The sequence below is a fragment of the Onthophagus taurus genome, chromosome 2 (assembly GCF_036711975.1).
Source record: "Onthophagus taurus isolate NC chromosome 2, IU_Otau_3.0, whole genome shotgun sequence".
Taxonomy (NCBI): Eukaryota; Metazoa; Arthropoda; class Insecta; order Coleoptera; family Scarabaeidae; genus Onthophagus; species Onthophagus taurus.
In genome coordinates this window covers 24,001,141-24,021,884 of record NC_091967.1, presented here as the reverse complement: position 1 = coordinate 24,021,884, position 20,744 = coordinate 24,001,141, and the positions used below count along the sequence as shown (strand labels likewise).

General features: G+C 35.0%; 1 protein-coding gene and 1 long non-coding RNA gene across 2 annotated transcripts in view; one reads left to right on the top strand and one right to left on the bottom strand.

The window, feature by feature from the left end:
- Window positions 1–20,744, bottom strand: part of LOC111416387 (zinc finger protein 235-like) — a 166,867-nt gene that overhangs the window by 25,175 nt on the left and 120,948 nt on the right. The window contains exons 2-4 of the mRNA XM_071194540.1: window positions 18,786–19,068; window positions 12,831–13,079; window positions 12,600–12,769 (exon numbers count right to left, since the gene is read on the bottom strand). Coding sequence (XP_071050641.1) covers window positions 12,600–12,769; window positions 12,831–13,079; window positions 18,786–19,068 — 702 coding nt within the window. The remainder of the gene's footprint in view (window positions 1–12,599; window positions 12,770–12,830; window positions 13,080–18,785; window positions 19,069–20,744) is intronic.
- On the top strand, window positions 23–1,079 carry LOC111416384 (uncharacterized). Its single transcript, XR_011639772.1, has 2 exons — window positions 23–343; window positions 404–1,079. It is a non-coding gene; the product is annotated as an uncharacterized lncRNA (long non-coding RNA).

The following is a 20,744-nucleotide window of genomic DNA, read 5'->3' as shown; positions in this document are numbered from 1 at the left end:
TTTATTTCATTTAAAGTCAGTTTTGACATCGACTTGAACCAATTTTTTTTGTAAAGAAAATTACATGTGAATATTCCAAAAATAGAAAAATTCATGTCGAGCATTCATAAACTATGTTATTGCTATAATTTAATTTGCACAATCTTTATTAGCACAAAAAACATAATGTGCAGTGTCATTTCGATTTTATCGAATTTGCTGTTGGAAAAATGGAAAACCTTTAGAATATACGTTGAGGCTCGCCTTTTAAATCAACGCCCCGAAACAATTACAAATGTTGTGAGAAATCGATTCCCGAATAAAGAAGCGATCGTAAAGATTTGTGTGAAACCTCTTTTAAGAAGTAAGCTATATTCTCAATGTTTATTACAATCTTTGGATAAAATACCAACATGTAATCAAGGTCGAGGAGATGGTAACTTCAAAAAGAAAAAGCCAACAACAACTTTTAACCACAAAGAAGAATTGTTGGACGTCCTTTCCGATTTAACCCTAAACGGAACTGCAACAACTAGCGTAGCTTGTTTAGAAGAGCTTTATTCAAGCGATGAATATGGAGGTGCTTTATGTGACTCCCTCTTTGTAATCGAATATCTTAATTCACCATCATGTAATCATCATAAAAAGGAAGATACATTTTTAACGGAACAACTTGATGAATATGTCAAATTTCCTGATGAATCCAAAGAAGATTTGATGGTAACCCATCCAAGTTTAAGTTCCGCTAAAAGTGTGTCAGTCCGAGACAGAAATAACCCTAAAGTCGTAAAAGCACCTTACGATCGAGCACGTTAAGGCTTTCTTTAACTGCCGTGTCTTAACCGATAAGGCGAAGGGCAGTGTGGGAACGTTGAAGAAGTTGGGCTCCCTTCGCGCCCATATGTCTTCACGCGAGAATAACATTTCCGGTTTGGCCAACCGATACAGATCATAATAGTAATTGCTATAAGACAATGGGTTATGCGTGTCTTAAGATGTGTTGTCCCATGACCTTCACGAAAAGAATCCGTGTAAACGACTATTAAGTAATTGTGTTTTTGTTCAAGGAAAATGTTAATAAATATGGGATTAAAAATTTTTACGTTAATATAATAATTAATTAAATAATTATTATAAACGGGTAATGAGAACGATAAATTCAGTGTTGTGATGATGACTTAAAAAGTTAATCAAAAAAATGTATTATTCTTCATAAATAATTCATAACATACAACGATTCAATTTTGGATCGTTTAAAAAGTATATTCCGTTGGTTAATTTTTCGTCGTTGTAAAACTCGTTGGAGTCTTTGTACTATTAATTTTTGGAACGGCCTCCGGCGGTCCTTTTGTAAATAAACTCCATTACGCCGGACCGAAAAGAAGGAGCAACGCATTAAATATTATTCTTTGGGATGAGAGAGCGGGTGTGGCCGGTCCGGTTCATTCCGGATGAATGGAACGTTACTCTACCTTCACGTTACACTTCAATCCATTAATAACTTTTTATAGCTGAAGGAAAAATGGTCCAATTCGGCTGCAGATGATTGCGTTACGTAATTATACGCCACAGGGCCATACATCATCTCCACCCAGTATTGTGTTTTAATTTGTTTACACTCGATAGTATTAAAATCGAATTAGTCACAGGACATTTTGCCATCAACCCGACGATATCCTTGGATTTTTTTCTTCCAGTCTTCTCTCACGGTATCGCACCTGACTCTTTGTTTTGACTCTCCACAGTTGCAGGTAGAAATTCCTTTTATCTCTCTCCACCGTTCGATCCTTGTTTGGACTGCGGTGCAGGGGTGTGACAAATTTCTGTTTGGAGATAGGATCGCATTTATAATTGTCTAAATTACGCCTTCTTTAAGGCTTCATTAAAAACAGCTTACCGGTTTTTTACCCATTAGTATTTGTCAGCGCGGCCATTACCTGTGTCAGTGGGGGATTATTATTTTATTCAATGCAAGAAAAGGCGTAATGGCCTTCATGATATCACGGATTAATCATTTTAATACCACACTGGCTGCAAGATATTGCAGCCTCCTTGAATCGCAGGTTTAAATATTGGTAACAAAAATTTCTTTGAAGGAAATAGGTTCCTTTCTTTATGCTTTTTAGTTTGAAAAGTCGTTTTTAAGTCATATTTAATTTGACATAAACCTCCTACTATAATCCCATACGAATAATCTTTAATAACCATAACTCCTGCTTTGCATTTATCTAACAAGCAGTCAACCAGATAGATAGTCGATTAAGTGCGGATTGAACGGTAAATTAAAAGACAAGTGTTCTTTTTCTTTCAAGAATATCTAGTTTCATGGGAACTAGGTCCTCATCAAGGAATTGAAATAGGCTTAGTTAGAATTCCATTCCTTTTTAGTTAACAACCGGAGGAAGCGAGCAATTTTCCACGCTCACAACAATAAGACGCATCGCGTTTCTTCTTCTACTGTGCTTTGCACTTTATTCGATGCCAAAACAGTGAAAGGACATTTACCGTCAAAGACAGAACGGACGGACAAGTCTACAGGGCTTGTTGCTCCAAGATCGGATCAGTTCAATACCAATTCACTCGGAGAATCGCCAACAGTCGAAGACCACGAGAGGAGATAACACATTTGTCCTCTCTTGCGTTGAGTGATGTATAACGGACACCGAACACAGGCTGAGGACAGCTTAAGAAACCGACGACACAGCAACAACCCAAGGACCGACCAAACGGACCATCAGGATCGACCATGATGCAGAACCGATTATATGGGAACAAGGTGATTGACGCGAGATAGACGCAGACAACGTTACTGTGGACGCCACCATCATGTCAACAGATTACATTACTTTACTATTATTTGTATATGCATATTCTTAAAATAATTTACAAATTACTAATATCCAAAAAACGTATAATCAAGTATTTAGGAAATTTATCGTATCGTATGGTATCGCCACCAAACTGTTTGTTTAATTTGCTTCAATCAATATATAAATTTCCAAGATAATGCAATAATTTTGTTAACTATACATAACTACGCTATAAAGTTTAAAGGTGCTTTTATGCCGAATAAAAAATTAATTCTGACCTAACAATATTCTTACTACATTTCTTATTACACTTTTTAATGTTAACGTTTATGAGAAACATGGGTTGATGCTATCGAGCGATTTTTTAGATGTTCGGGCATAAGATTGAAAAACAAATCCTCATTTCCTCATTACTACATTGACAATTTTCTCTTTTAAGACTTGATTGTTTTGGGGACAAAAAATCCTAACTCACACAATTAATATCATATTCATCCTAAGCTGATTAACAGTTTTTACAGTGCCTTGGTCGCAAAGGACCTTAGCTAAAGTCATGACAGTTCTGGATATGATGATAATTGTGAAACCTCGGCGTAATCAGAAGAAATCACACCCTTTTTACTGATACCTAAGCCGAGGTCGCTTACTGCCGAGGCATTCAATTAATATGATATTTACTAGTGGTGGAACGGATATCCGACAACTATGCGGTATCCTATTACTTAGTATTCCACCATTCACGGAAATTAGTCTCTCTTTTAGGTGTTGGGCACTGCAGATAATAATCAAGTTCAACCCGACTAGGACTTTTTTCATTGAATACAACATTATGTATCATTAGCAACCTCATTGTAACAATCCCAATACGATATATAAAATCTTTTGTTGCAGTCTCGTCTAGTTTTTTTCTCTTCGGTTGTAATTCATTATCACATTCATTACTAACAGAACTGTCGCTGTTATCACTTTCGATTATTAATTAAAGTATCCTCTTTTTAATGCAAAAAGCCATTTTGAAAAATCACTTTCAGTTCTTGAGAAATAAATTTTTGAAATGATCGACAATTTTTTCGAATTTCACAATTTTCGCCGATTAAGTTTTAAAAATTCGTATAAAATCCAGTTCTTGGAATATGAGTATGAAAATTTCCCAAAGTATTAACAAAAGTGCCCCCTTTCCAATGAACCAACCCATTTTGAAAAATAGCTTTTAGTTTTTGAGAAAACAATATTTGAAGTTTTGATCAAATTTTCGATGTAATTTTCATCGATAATTTTCAATATTCGCTATAAAATTAATTCCTTGAAGGATCCTTGTGGAAATATCACCAATTATTAATTAAAGTATCCTCTTTTTAATGCAACAAGCCGTTTTGAAAAATCACTTTCAGTTCTTGAGAAATAAATTTTTGAAATGATCGACAATTTTTTCGAATTTTACAATTTTCGCCGAATAAGTTTTAAAAATTTGTATAAAATCCAGTTCCTGGAATATGAGTATGAAAATTTCCCAAAGTATTAACAAAAGTGCCCCCTTTCCAATGAACCAACCCATTTTCAAAAATAGCTTTTAGTTTTTGAGAAAACAATATTTGAAGTTTTGATCAAATTTTCGATGTAATTTTCATCGATAATTTTCAAAATTCGCTATAAAATTAATTTCTTGAAGGATCCTTGTGAAAATATCACCAATTATTAATTAAAGTATCCTCTTTTTAATGCAAAAAGCCGTTTTGAAAAATCACTTTCAGTTCTTGAGAAATAAATTTTTGAAATGATCGAAAATTTTTTCGAATTTTACAGTTTTCGCCGAATAAGTTTTAAAAATTCGTATAAAATCCAGTTCTTGGGATATGAGTATGAAAATTTCCTAAAGTGTTAATAAAAGCGTCCTCTTTCCAATGAATCAACCCATTTTGAAAAATAACTTTTAGTTTTTGAGAAAACAATATTTGAAGTTTTGATCAAATTTTCGATGTAATTTTCATCGATAACTTTCAATATTCGCTATAAAATTAATTCCTTGAAGGATCCTTGTGGAAATATCACCAATTATTAATTAAAGTATCCTCTTTTTAATGCAAAAAGCCGTTTTGAAAAATCACTTTCAGTTCTTGAGAAATAAATTTTTGAAATGATCGACAATTTTTTCGAATTTTACAATTTTCGTTGATTAAGTTTTAAAAATTCGTATAAAATCCAGTTCTTGGGATATGAGTATGAAAATTTCCTAAAGTGTTAATAAAAGTGTCCTCTTTCCAATGAACCAACCCATTTTGAAAAATAACTTTTACTTTTTGAGAAAACAATATTTGAAGTTTTGATAAAATTTTCGATGTTGCAATTTTCATCGATATATTTCAAAATTCGCTATAAAATTAATTTCTTGAAGGATCCTTGTGGAAATATCACCAATTATTAATTAAAGTATCCTCTTTTTAACGCAACAAGCTGTTTTCAAAAATGACTTTCAGTTCTTGAGAGATAAATTTTTGAAATGATCGACAATTTTTCGAATTTTGCTATTTTCGCCGATTAAGTTTTAAAAATTCGTATAAAATCCAGTTCTTGGGATATGAGTATGAAAATTTCCTAAAGTGTTAATAAAAGTGTCCTCTTTCCAATGAACCAATCCATTTTGAAAAATAACTTTTAGTTTTTGAGAAAACAATGTTTGAATTTTGATAACATTTTCGATGTTGCAATTTTCATCGATAATTTTCAATATTCGCTATAAAATTAATTCCTTGAAGGATCCTTGTGGAAATATCACCAATTATTAATTAAAGTATCCTCTTTTTAATGCAAAAAGCCGTTTTGAAAAATCACTTTCAGTTCTTGAGGTGCTGAAATATATAAACCAAATATTGTAACGTGGAAGTTCAAAATTCACAGTGCCAGAAGCTAAAAAGATAAAATTGAGTTCTCATTTATTCAAAAAACACAAGAATTTTTTGTCATAGCTCTAATACACGACTGAATACTTCTTCACCTGACAACTACCTCACGTCAGTGTGTAAAAGAAACCGTTTGTCTCGGAAGTCCATATCGAACACAAAGTTGTTTGGATAAACGTAAATTAAAAAGTTGTTGACACTTTGATACTTTGATAAATGATATTCAAACACAAAAAGATGAAATTTATAGCAAAACTACCTAAACTCTCCAGAAAATCCTGACTACTTCGATTAAAAAAATAAATACAAATGAAAAGAATAAAAGAAACGAAAAATCCTTTACAACAAATGCCATCTCACCTGTTTCTTTCCATTCATATCCAATTAGTAACATAACGAGATACTTATCCAATAACCTAGTCAAAGGGCGGAAACATAAGGCACATTAATAAAAAAAGTGGTAAGAAAGAAAAAGGGAATGTTTGCGTTTACATGGAGGCAGGTGCCTTCCGTGAACTTATCCTTCTCCTTCTTGAGATCCGTCGAACGGTGGTTTTGGGAACTTCTTAGCGTACGCCATGTGTTACATCATAATTATTGTAATTTGTACCACCCGAGTTTGAGAACATATGGGGCGACAGGTTCACGAAATACCTCTTCTTCTCATATTTTTTTTTACTGGGGTTCTTTATTTAACAATAGGTGTACCGTTTGTGATCGGGTCGGATTGGAGTCTGGTGGTGAAAAGGGTGGAATTAGAAGCCGGTGATTTGGGCTTATCAGACGTAATCGGCTTGATGGAAGTTGAGGACAGGTAATAGAAAGGTTGTTGGGAGGGTGAATTCTTCAATTTAAAGTTGGGTAAATTTTTTGATGACCTTTCTTAATAATTTAAAAAATAAATTGCTACGTTGAATCTACGAAGTTAATGGAAGTTTTAAGAAGAAATTGATCTAGATTGTGATCTCTCAGAAAATATTACCGGAACAAAAAATAAAACTTGAAACAGTTATTAAATCGTTGTATTCGCTTGGAGTGACATAAGGGTGTCATAACGAATGGGTTAAATATCAAATTCAATTGCGGAGTTGCCGCGGAGGTAATCCATCCTTTGACGGTCATGTCGAACATCATTAGCGACAGGCATATCGACTATTTTTAGTGATACGACGGAAAAACGACCCGATGTCTTCGACAAAACCCGTGCCCTCCGTGCGGCCATCAGTGGCATCGTCCATCGGTTGCGGCCGCCACGGTGATGCTTTTTGTGACCGCAGCGGCTCCCTTTCCACAATTACTCATTCAATTATCCCGCTACGACTATAAACAACAGCCTTAATACCCGACAGGGTTGGTACCATAAAAGTCCATCACGTATACGCAATTGATTCTTGGACAACGTTCACCGCGCGACCACCGATTGGCTACTACTTCAGATACTTAAGCAGTACAGTATCCAGGATTATTTGGACCGCGTTATACATCACTTGACGAAGCGACATTTTATCGTTTATTAGAGATTTTCATGCTGTCTGGTAGGTAAAGGTGTAACTTAAAAAAGTAAAAAGCTAAGCGCCAATCACATTATACGATTTCAAGTCCGATTTGCGTCATATGTCTAAGAACCGACTTAGATACACTAAGAAATTCTACAATAGCAAAAATAGATGAACTTACAATTTTGGGCCAGTATCGTTTTCTAGATGTTAGTATAAAATTAAAAGTTTGTCTTTTATTTTATATAGAATTTAAGTCTAACTAGTTTCGGCCCTTAGACATCTTCAGAGATTCTACAAATAGATTAACATCTCTCATCTTATCCATTTTACAAACGACAGCGGTAGGTAGCGCTAGTTAGCATAAGATATCACTGTGTTGCATATTTTTATAACACTAAAACTAGAACTAACACTAGACCTAGAACTAGAAATATTCATTAGAAATTAGGTGAAAAAGTATTCAGCCGTGTATTAGAGCTATGACAAAAACTTGTTGTGTTCTTTGAATAAATAAGAACTACATTTCAACTTTTTAGCTTCCTAAATTTTGGGCTTCCTGGTTACAATATTCGATTGATATATTTCAACAGCTTAATATTTTGAACTCTAGCATGGAAGGCAAAGGTGAAACTATTCTTACATCGACCGACAAAATTAAAGCGTTGCAGAAAGAAATGCACATTTGGCAAAGAAAAACTGTTAAAAATTTTACGACAGATCGGATCTCCGTGATGCAGAAGAATTACTCAACTTCTTAGAAGAACTTAGCTCTGATGATGAGGAATATTTACAAGTAAATGGTAGTGCAAATTTAGAACTAGTTCTGTTTCCGTTAGAACAATTGGCAAAGGTGTTCTAAGAGGCCCCATGGAAATGTTGAGTACAAATCATGACAATGAGAACGAAAAAGTGCTGCTGCACAAGACATCAGAAATTACATCTGATGATGATGACGCCCAGCTTGGAAATCCATTATTTATGTGATCACCTAGTAACCAACCCATCCTTAATCAGGCATCAACTTAATCAATAATCTGTTATCTTGACTTTAGTTGTGGTCGCTTGCGAAAGAGGGTTTACAATTTATATGGTATCAACCCAAAGGGGATAAAGAGTTATTAGTTTCAGTACCTTGTGTGTACTAATTTTTACGAAACTTGGTCTAAAATTAAGGTAGAAAATATAAGATGATGTTGATGAAGCCTACTTAGGTTGCTTGCGATCGAAGCGCTACAATGTCTTTACCTCTTTTGGGTTGATACCATATAAACTGTAAAGCCTTGGTCGAAAGTAGCCTTGGTTTAATCAAAAACACCCCCTTTTAACTTTAGCCAATCTCATCTGCTAAGGTACTGTAAGATCTGTTAATTAGGTTCAGGTGAATATGATATTAATTAAAGGCCTCGAGCGCAAGCGACCTTCGCTAAAGTGTTGAAGAAAGAAAGGGTGATTTCATAGGATTAAACAAAACTCGTACCTTTATAGGTCGTGCCCTACACACATTGTAGCGCCTCGACCGCAAGCGACCTCGCCTTAATTAATAACATCCTCTCTCATGATTTTAGCCGAGGTCGCTTGCGGCCGAGGCCTTAAAAATTAGATTTGAATATTATGATTTGATCTGATTATGCTAAGGCCGCTTGCGGTTTTAAAACTGGTATGCACATTATAGTGCCTTGCCGGTAAGCGACCTCGGCTTAACACGTTGGCTACCATATGAATCACGTACGGTATATTAGGGCAAAAACGTTCCCATGGCATTGGTAGCCAACGTGTTAAATAAAATCCTATATCCTTTGTTTTAAATTTAGCCGAGATGTTGCCCAAATTAGTGTTAGTATGCTATTTGCAGCATTTCTGTTTAAGCAGCATCCACCGTCTTCACTTTATCCGAGGTCTCTTGCATCCGAAGTATTGTAACACTTATTAATTAGCTTCGGGTGCATATGGTATTAATTGAACAACTCGGCTGCAAACGACCTCTTCTAAAGAATTGAGGCTGAGGCTCCATAATTAACATCATATCAATCCAACACTAGTAAACACATTGTAGCGCTTTGACTGTAACTGTTTTGACTTTAACCAAGGTCGCTTACGGCCCATGTGCTGTAAAACCTTGTAATCAGGTTAGGGTAAATATCATATTAATTGAATGCCTCGGCAGTAAGCGAGCTCAGCTTAGGTATCAGTGAAAAGGATGTGATTTCTTCTGATTTAACCGACGGTTCACAATTATCATCATATCAACCCTAAACTAATAAACACATTATAGCGCCTCGGCTGCAAGCGACCTCAACTTAATCAATAACATCCACTGTCATGACACTGTTCATAAAATAACCTTTAAAGTGAGTCCAAACTTGACGTATTTATCTCAAAAAACCAAAAAGTTCGACCTTTCAACTTTTAATTTTGACATATTTATCAACTTCATAAAAAAACCTTCAAAATGAGTCCAAACTCGACATATTTAACTTTAATATTAATGAAAATACAATTACTTCCGGTTTGAAACGTCAATGTCAATTTTGACATATTTGTATACAAAGATGACGCACTTATCTCAAAAAACAAAAAAGTTAAAACAAAAAACATTAAACCCTAAGTTAGCAACAATGAAGATAGCAATTTAATTTTTAAATATTAATACCAACCTTAATTTTTTATTTTCTTTTTTATCATATTTTTGTTTTAGTGACAAATATAAAGACATTTTATAAATATTAAGAATATGTCAAAATGACATTGACATATCAAACCGGAAGTTGCTTATAGCTCGAGTAATATTGGAATTAAATGTATCATGTTTCGACTCATTCAAAGGATTTCAAATTTTTCAGGACGATTACAAATATGTCAAAATAATGACGTTGACATTCTTAACCGGAAGTTGACCATAACCTCATTAATATTGAAGATAAATATGTCGTGTTTGTACTCATTTTAAAGGACTTTTAATGGAGATTACAAATATGTCAAAATTGAGGTTGAAATTTTAAACCTGAAATTAGTTATCATATAATAGAAGTTTTATAACTGAAATTAATCTAGTGTTAATCACTTTTCCGCACTTTCTTTTTATTTTTAACGTGTTTTTTGGGTCATTTCACATTGATTAAAAGAAATCGTCGATTTTTAAGCCACATGATGATTCTTGAATTTTTCCCCAGTTTCTTAATATTTCTTTTGTTAAAAATGAGCGTTCTTAAATTTTAACCTGTAAACTTGTAACACTTCGTCCTTAACTTCATTTTACAACTTTTTAAACTTTAATTTTGTAAATTAGTAACTAATAATTTGATTTCGACTTTGATATGTGATCTTTTTTAACAAAACAAAAAGAAATATTAAGAAACTTGTTTGTAAAATGGATAAGATGAGAGATGTTAAACTATTTGTAGAGTCTCTGAAGATGGCGAAGGGCTGAAACTGGTTAGACTTAAATTCTAGATAAAATAAAAACCAGTTTAAAAGTACGAAATCAAGCTTTAGATTATTTTTTTCAAAAATTTTTACACGAATCGTCATCATTTTGTCTCTAGTTTTAGTGATTAAATTTATGCCACGACTTACAGAAACACCAAGCGGCTTCTATGCTTGTGATAGCTGGCATCAGTCAAACAATTTTCAATAGTTTGAGCCTGTCTATTCTGCAAAGTCTGAAGAGAGATGAAAACTCAACATTATCCATTTGTCGCTTAGTCAAGTGCATAACGCATTTATTGTAAAAGTATATTCTTTCAAACAAACAGTAATAGATTAGAAATTTCAATGTTCTATAAAGATACAAGGCAAAAACCTTCGTTCATACAAAAACTTACATCTCGTTTAGGCCACTTTAAGAACAGCACCGAGACGTTTCGAGTCCATATCGTTCATCTGACAGTTAGTCAAACCGCTATTCGAGCTCGAATAATAAATGACGAGATCATTTTTTGCCCGGCGATAGATGGCGCTCCGAACCGCGTCCAGATAAGAGCATAGATGTGCGATCGTATCTATGATTGCGCAATTTCAACCTTCCGATCCTGCTACTAGTAGTTACAATTAGAGGTGGTTGTTACTGAGGCTACGTGCTTTTATGAGTAGCCTTCTTCTTTTCTTCTTATTCATTTTCATTTTGTTGTTTTGCTGTTACTAACCGAACGGCGATGAGTATCGGTAGCTGTTCGTACGGTCGAAGATGAATGACTGGCAATATACAATAGGTGCTCTTTGTACTTGAACTATTTCGTTTGTAATTGGTTAAGATTTAAGGGTATAAATAAATTGTTTGTGCACGTTTTGTGTTTATAATAAATTATATGTATTTTTTTTAATTTCAACAAGATTCCCAATTTTTAATTATTTGTAATTATTGATCATAAAAGTAAACAACCGCATTATAATCATTGTAGAAGGCATATTACAAGCAATAAACGCACGATATAATTATACCCCTTAAAAATACCAAATTACTCAATACCATTGGGCGATACCTTCGCGTCAGACAGGTGTTCGATTGCGTCAACAAGTAACATTCTGAAAAGTCTACATATTAAATTGTTCTGCGAAAGTAATATCCGAACAATTAATTTTGCTTAATAAATAGGACTTTGCAAGTCTATAATTACATATTTAATTGCTCAATCGTTTTGATTTTCATTGTGAAATGTGGAATTTAATTTTTTGAAGGTAACGTAGTTCAGTGCACCTGTAGAGAAGGATGACGAGATAGGTCATTATGTCAGTGGTGAAATTATCTACAAAAGCATTCGAAATTACAGCAATCGAGGGGCGGCTCTGCGACCGCAGGTTCAAGCCTGTGAAAATTCGCGATTGTTTGTGGTGGACTTAAGCAACGAATGAGGGTTGAGGGGCGCTTCTTTTTCTTGTCAGAATGACACACGGTTGCGTCTCGCGCGTTCGGTCTTTTCCAGCGGATGCTCTGAACCAGAACGTCTCGAGTTCTTTCTCACGATCGTCGTCGTCGAGACCGCTTCACTACTGCCCCATATAATCAGGATTCGTCCTCATTTAAATAAAATTAATTAAGCCATCGGATCTCTTTGTTTCCGATCCCACTCTCGCTCGCATGGGAACTGATTACGTATGTGCATCCGATTTTATACATTGTGAGCAGTAAACGGCGTCTGGATGGAAGGTTAATAACGGAAGACGGGCTGCAAAACAAATTGCCGACGTTGTAATGAAGGATGTTTTGATTTCTAATGGGTTTGTCCGCGTGACGAGCGCCCATCAACACGCAGAATCAATTTCCAGAGCAATTCAAACAACTGTAATTTTGAGAAACGTCAGAATGTGTCAGCATTAATGCTACCCGTCTCAGATAATCCATTTATTTTCGTCACAACAACTTAAACCATTATCTTACATAACACCATTTTAATCATTCATTCATTATAATCACTTACCTTAATGTGTGTCATTCGATGATAATAAAGATTTGACGACGCAGTAAACCTTTTCAAGCAAACGGGGCATTGATGAGGCTTCTCGCCACTGTGTATTCTTCTGTGGGTGTTCAATGACGAAGACGTGCTGAATCCTTTTCCGCAAACCATACAAACGTGTGGTTTCTCTCCTAAAAACAAACCCCGTGAAGTGTTAACAACTATTATGTTACATAAAAGAGTTTGGCTTACCAGTATGCGTACGCATGTGCCTCTTAAGTAACGAAGGTCTATCGAAAGCTTTACTACACACGCTGCAAGGAAGAAGACTTCGTTCCCTTGGTCTAGCCCTTGGCGTTGGTCCCGTCGTTTCTGGAATATCACCTTGCGAACTGGCTGCCGAACTATCACCGGAAACCGATTTTCCTTCGTCTTCAGCCGATGGTGGAGATCCAGATAAAGCTCTCGATAAAAGAGACATTGAAAGATCTAACGGAGAATCTGAAATAAATCAATAAATAAATCAAACCAAGAAAAAGTAAATTAAATTTGCAAGCTTGTTATGTTTTACAATTATTAACTTATCTACTTAGTTCTTAAGAGATCTAGTCGTGAAACTAAAAAGAAGAATCAGGAAATCTTTAATTTAATAAAACCACAGTCCCGTTCTTCGGATTCCTTGGTATTTCTTCCGCTCTAGTACACTCGAATTGTGCGACGGCAAAGCGGATTGAGTCCCAGCAGATAGCAATAAAGGTGGCAATCATTGGAAGCATTGGTCCGGGCAAACAACAGGCAAAGAACGTCCGTGGAGAATTTGTCACGTCTAAAAGATGGAATCTACTTCCAATTAATCAACATCGAGCTGTGAGCGTTTTAGAAGGTTCGCGAAAGTGCAATTACGATTTAGAGGTCTCGCAAGAACCGAGAGAGGAAGAAGAAAGTAAACTACTTTGAGAACAGAAAAAAAAGGTTACTTTCGTATGAGGAACGAGAAAGGCTTGGATTTGGAGCAAAACCGTTTCAAACAGTTTCGTCCTTTTATTGTAGGAACGAATAAATATGACGAATGTCCGAAGAAAATTGCTACAAATTGAAGAACGACAATAGATCGTTGTGTTAAACGGCTGCACAACCGATCCGTGGCCAATTTCAAAGGACGACGGCGTGATAGAGTCATTCCAGAACCAAAAGTGGTACTGACGACCGTCTACAAGACGCGGATGGCCGTCGGGACGAGGAACTATGTTAGGAGCGCGCGGCTGTCGCAGTAAATTGCGCCTTTTTGCCCGTCCGACGGTCCGTCTGCGTGTTTGATACCGTGACGACGGAATGCGTTTAATGAAATTCGTGATTAGCGGCCTCCGGCTCCGGAATCCGGTCCTGCTCTCGCTGCTCGCTCAATCCCGAACGGGAAGGAACGGAAAGGAAAATTGGGCGCAATACCGCGGCCACTTTTTCTCTCGTTCTCTCCCACTTTCGTTTCCTACACGTATTCAAGACGACGCATTGTTTTGTCAGAATAAAATGACGCCATATAAACACACTCGTTCTTAAAGGAAAGTAAACATCAACTTTGGACATGGTCACTTTTTTATACTTTATAAAAAGATTTCTAATTATCAACATCTTATAAGATATACAGCTTATTGTTTATCTCATCTTATAAGATAAGGCAAGAATAAACAAACAGGTAACGCAGCTACTAAATCGAACTAACACAAAATACGGAGAAGGAAGTGTCCGTTATTGCCAAAAGTTTTCAGTTCAATTTTCAGTTTAAACTGTTTGAATGAATAGTTTTAAAACAAACAAATTTCGACAGCTATCCACACCATTGAGTTCACTCTACCTAGTTTTATATTTATCTATCGCTGAATAACAACTAAATCTAGAACTAACACTAAACCTAAAACTAGAAAGTTTGAAAATGACGAATTAATGAATTTGGGGATTGAAGGTAAACTTTTTCTGAAATCGTCATTAAAAATATACTTGGACACCTTAGATTTTAATGATTTCTGGCAGCTTGAAGCCGCCTCAGAGCGTTACTAGTTCGTGGTAACCTCGAGAAGCTCTTGTTCATACTATTCTGGAATTGAAATTCACTCTTTCAACTTTAAGAACTAAGAGAATTCAAAAGGGATTAAAAACCAAACGAACTAAAAATTAATATTAATATAAAAAAAAACAAAGAAATAACAACGTGGCATCTTCAAAAATAAGTATAATGTATTCCTAAAGAAGACTGCAAAACACTTCAAAATTGTTTTTAATTAGGTATATATAGTTGCAATCTTTTTCAGAAATATTTCAAATTTGTTTCTGAAGAAGATTGCAAGTTGGCTAAATCACTTGTATATTATTTCTGGCTATGGTACATGTGGCATCTTCAAAAACAAGCATAAAGTATTCCTAAAAAAGACTACAAGATGGTGGAATCACTTCAAAATTTGAATATATCAAGTGCCAAGTCTTTTATTTGTATTGTCTAGTCTTCCCTTAATAGTATATAGTCTTATGCAAGCAGTATTTAGCCTTTTGCACATAGATTTAGTCTCCTAATAAAAGTATATAGTTATATTTGGTCTTCCACCAGCTATATATAGTTTTACATAGCAACATCTAATCCTCTGCCATCAGTGACTAGGTGCATCCAGCTATATCTAGTCTTCTGCAAGAAGCAGATAGTAACTGTATTGAGCAAATATCACCATCAACCTCGAATCACTTTGAATTTGATTTTAAAGTTCACTCCAACTTAGAATGACTTTAATATTACTTTTTTAAGACTATATTACCTTAATATCTTGATAAACGCATTGAAAGTATTTTGGACAAATTTGAAAATGAATCAAAAATGAAATAACAATAAAAAATAGGTGTGACAAATTATCTAAGATATATTTCTAAAAATTAATATTAATATAAGAAAAATCAAAAAAGTAAGAGGATAAATTGATTATTAAGAAATTAGTCAAGACTGCAACTTGGCCGAAACACTTCTATATTATTTCTGAAGATGGTTACAACGTGGCATCTTCAAAAATAAGTATAATGTATTCCTAAAGAAACTGCAAAACACTTCAAAATTGTTTTTAAAGTATATATAGTTGCAATATTTTTCAGAAATATTTCGAATTTGTTACTGAAGAAGATTGCAAGTTGACTAAATCACTTTTATATTGTTTCTGGATATTCCTAAAGAAGACTACAAGATGGTGGAGTGTCATGTCTTTTATTTGTATTGTCTAGTCTTCCCTTAATAGTATATAGTCTTATGCAAGCAGTATTTAGCCTTTTGCACATAGATTTAGTCTCCTAATAACAGTATATAGTTATATTTGGTCTTCCACCAGCTATATATAGTTGTACATAGCAATACCTAATCCTCTGCCATCAGCGACTAGGTGCACCCAGCTATATCTAGTCTTCTGCAAGGAGCAGATACTAACTGTATTGAGCAAATATCACCATCAACTTCGAATCACTTTGAATTTGATTTTAAAGTTCACACCAACTTAGAATGACTTTAATATTACTTTTTTAAGACTATATTACCTTAAGATCTTGATAAACGCATTGAAGTATTTTGGACAAATTTGAAAATGAATCAAAAATGAAATAAAAATTAAAAATAGGTGTGACAAATTATCTAAGAAATATTTCTAAAAATTAATATTAGTATAAAAAAAATCAAAAAAAGTAAGAGGATAAATTAATAATTAAGAAATTAGTCAAGACTGCAACTTGGCCGAAACACTTCTATATTTTTTCTGAAGATGGTTACAACGTGGCATCTTCAAAAACAAGTATAAAGTATTCCTAAAGAAGACTGCAAAACACTTCAAAATTGTTTTTAAAGCATATATAGTTGCAATCTTTTTCAGAAATATTTCGAATTTGTTACTGAAGAAGATTGCAAGTTGACTAAATCACTTTTATATTGTTTCTGGATATTCCTAAAGAAGACTACAAGATGGTGGAGTGTCATGTCTTTTATTTGTATTGTCTAGTCTTCCCTTAATAGTATATAGTCTTATGCAAGCAGTATTTAGCCTTTTGCACATAGATTTAGTCTCCTAATAACAGTATATAGTTATATTTGGTCTTCCACCAGCTATATATAGTTGTACATAGCAATACCTAATCCTCTGCCATCAGCGACTAGGTGCACCCAGCTATATCTAGTCTTCTGCAAGGAGCAGATACTAACTGTATTGAGCAAATATCACTATCAACCTCGAATCACTTTGAATTTGATTTTAAAGTTCACTCCAACTTAGAATGACTTTAATATTACTTTTTTAAGACTATATTACCTTAATATCTTGATAAACGCATTGAAAGTATTTTGGACAAATTTGAAAATGAATCAAAAATGAAATAACAATAAAAAATAGGTGTGACAAATTATCTAAGATATGTTTCTAAAAATTAATATTAATATAAGAAAAATCAAAAAAGTAAGAGGATAAATTGATTATTAAGAAATTAGTCAAGACTGCAACTTGGCCGAAACACTTCTATATTATTTCTGAAGATGGTTACAGCGTGGCATCTTCAAAAATAAGTATAATGTATTCCTAAAGAAACTGCAAAACACTTCAAAATTGTTTTTAAAGTATATATAGTTGCAATCTTTTTCAGAAATATTTCGAATTTGTTTCTGAAGAAGATTGCAAGTTGGCTAAATCACTTGTATATTGTTTTTGGATATGGTACATGTGGCATCTTCAAAAACAAGTATAATGTATTCCTAAAAAAGACTACAAGATAGTGGAAACACTTCCAAATTTGTTTTTGAATATATCAAGTGCTCTGCAAGCAGTGTCAAGTCTTTTATTTGTAGTGTCTAGTCTTTCCTTAACAATATATAGTGTTATGCAAGCAGTATTTAGTCTTTTGCACATAGATTTAGTCTTCTAATAACAGTATATAGTTATATTAGGTCTTCTACCAGCCATATATAGTTTTACATAGCAATATTTAATCCTATATCTGCAAGGAGCAGATAGTAACTGTATTGAGCAAATATCACCATCAACCTCGAATCACTTTGAATTTGATTTTAAAGTTCACACCAACTTAGAATAACTTTAATATTACTTTTTTAAGACTACGTAACCTAATATCTTGATAAACGCATTGAAAGTATTCAAAATGACACTTTTTCATTCACCAATATTTCGCTTTTATTATTAAAGCTTTTTCAGGGTTGGGTAGCTGATTTTATTGATTTTATTAATTTTTTCGCCCTTTTCAAACGCATCAATTGGTGAAAGAGACTAGATATTGCAGGCAGAAGACTAAGTATTACTAATGAAAGACTAGATGTTGCAAATGAGGCAGATTCTTCTTACAGAAGACTTCACACTACTACTGGAAGACAAAATACTGTTGGTAAAAGACCAGATATTGCTGCAAAAGACTAGATATTGCTGGTAGATGACTAAGTATTGCTAGTGAAAGATTAGATATTGCAAATGAAGCACATCCTTCTTACAGAACACTACACACTACTATTAAAAAATCAAACACTGTTAGCAGAAGACTTAATTTTACTGTCAGAAGACCAATGGTAAAAATCCCGTCTAAATTTCTACCCAATACTTGTTAAAATTGCATCTCTCGCTTCCCGATTTCTATGTTCTTTAGATTTGGTATTTCAAAGAACTGCATTTTCTTCATACACTTCAATTAATTCAAATATGTCTTCTTGGGACTATTTTCTTTTAGGCGTCATTTTTAAACGTGTTATCTTACTCGCAGCAAATTCGAACTATGTTCGTTTTTTGACAGTTATTCTCACGATAGATAAATTGTACGAGTCCACTTTGTTGAGTCCACCAGAAAAAATACTCTCGATAGCTCGACACCTAGCTTAACACAGCTTAGAATTAGAAACATTCAGGTTTAGCCGTCTCAAGAAACGCACGGCTAAACCCGAATGTTTCTAGATCTAGCTTTAGTGTTAGTTCGACTTTTCGTTCATAAAAATGTACAACAGTCTAGCGCTGAATAACAATTAAAACTAAAACTACCGGCCTTGATTTATACATCATAACTTGAAGGAAAACTTGAGAAATAACTCGAGTTGGAATCAAAATAGTATCACTTAAATATATTTTGTCCGTTATATCCAAAGTCAGTTCTAACGAGGTTAGTTATATCGAGGTTTTACTATATAAGAATTGTATAACCTACCTTCTAGAATAGAATCCATCGTTTGTCTATACAACGAAGCCCTCATTCTAACAAAGAACAATTCTTCAGGTCTCTCAGGAAGGTAATACACGATCAACTCCGTATCTGGAGGTATGGGTTTGACGGCTTCGTACACGGGTTCACCTCTGACCTTAGTTGCAACCAAATTGACCGAAGGGTTAAAGGCGTTGGCTACTCTGATGAACCGAACCCAGTTGCAGTGTCGGACTTTTCTCGATCCGATTCCAGAAATCTCATCGTAACAACCGAACCTATGCCGGATCTGTAAATTAAATAAGAAAAAGCTAAGATCATTCGTTACCGACCAAATCGTAAACAATTAACGCGTCAGCGCGACTGCAAAACCGCAATTTGTTGATGCGCGAGCTCGCCTTAAACGCGCACGCTTAATTGCTTAAACAAAGATGGATCTGCGTTTCCCATTTTGCACCGGGCGCCCATTAATAACACGTCAAAAGTGATTTACCGTGGTCGGTACGGGGCAGCTTTCCGCGGGTCGCATTAAGCGAAACGGTCCCATATTTTTCGCTTAGACCCGCAAACCCTTTTTTTCTTTAATTATAAGATTTAATTGAATGTCGTTAACAAGCGGATATATGAGCGCGTGAACGTGCATGTATATTCATGCGCCAATTGAACGAATCGTTCGTCATTTGTTATTCGAGATATAAGGCCATTATTTCAGAAAAGAAAGAGGAAAAAATGTACACCTTTTACATTAATCGGATCAATATCAGGGCATCCTGTCCATATGTTTTATAACTATTGAAAACGTACACTTTTAAACGAAGCGAATTCGATGTGTTTAGAGAAAAAATGTGAACTATTAAGGGTTTGAGCAATTAAGAAATGGTAATAAAGCCGCAGGTGTCAACAGGTGCCATGATGGTCGTTATTCTTTATAAGACAAGGACGTGTAGAACATTTTTAATGATCTCTACCTTCCGTAGACCATTATAAGGAACTACCGATATCCTGCTCTTTTATTATTATTTGAGATCTTGACGGGTTAGATCTCGTTATTTTTGATTTCTATTCTATTAAGTATTGAAAATCCAACCAAAAAGCATCTATTATTATATGACACAATATTTTAATGTTGAATACCTTTTTTTATGGAATTTCTTCTGGATTTTAGTTCTCACACTCCATATATATATCGATCTACGAGGTCATTGTCGTAAATATAATTGGACCGTCGTCTTTACGGCTCCTAATTTCACCTCTCCCAGGATATTTCCAATCTTCCAAGAGTACTGGCGTCCAGAAAGATTGTTCGCGGCGTCTTTAAAAGCAGCCCGGAGGGCATTCTTCTGGCACATATGAATACGACCAGAGGCCGTTCGAGCAACAGAGCAGCGTCCGTTCTAGAAAAACGCATAATGGGCGGCAAAGCCGCGATCGTCCGCGACGGATATATTTCTTCCTCGGGACAAAATCCCTTCTGTGCGAGTGAGACAGAAACGGTAGCAATTGCTGCGCGATAGCGGCGAGAATCAAAGTGCGCCGAACGGGCCGGACACAGTAAATGCATGCATGTATGTATTAGCGCAAGGATGAGACAATGGCGGCCAGGATACAAAGGAAGCCGACCGGTAGCAGGATCAGGTCCTCCTCAGACCGATACTTTTCTAAAGATAAACAAGGACCAAAACAGCGGATCTCCTTTTCAGTTTCTCTCTTCGTTTTCTTGTTGCCCTTCTACCTTGGTGCGCAGTGGTGTGCGTGCCGGATCCTTTGAGCTTTGAGCCTTACAATTGCATAGCTTACCGGCTCGATTGTAACCCGTGGTAAGAGCATCCGAGATATGCGCTGGCGATGCCGCCAAAGTAAAAGGACACAAGAAGTAAGGGGAAAGGGAACAGATTTCTAAGTTTTTTCTTCATTTTACTTTAGTGAAGATCGTCTTGATTAAACGGTTTGTTTGGGACATCTAGA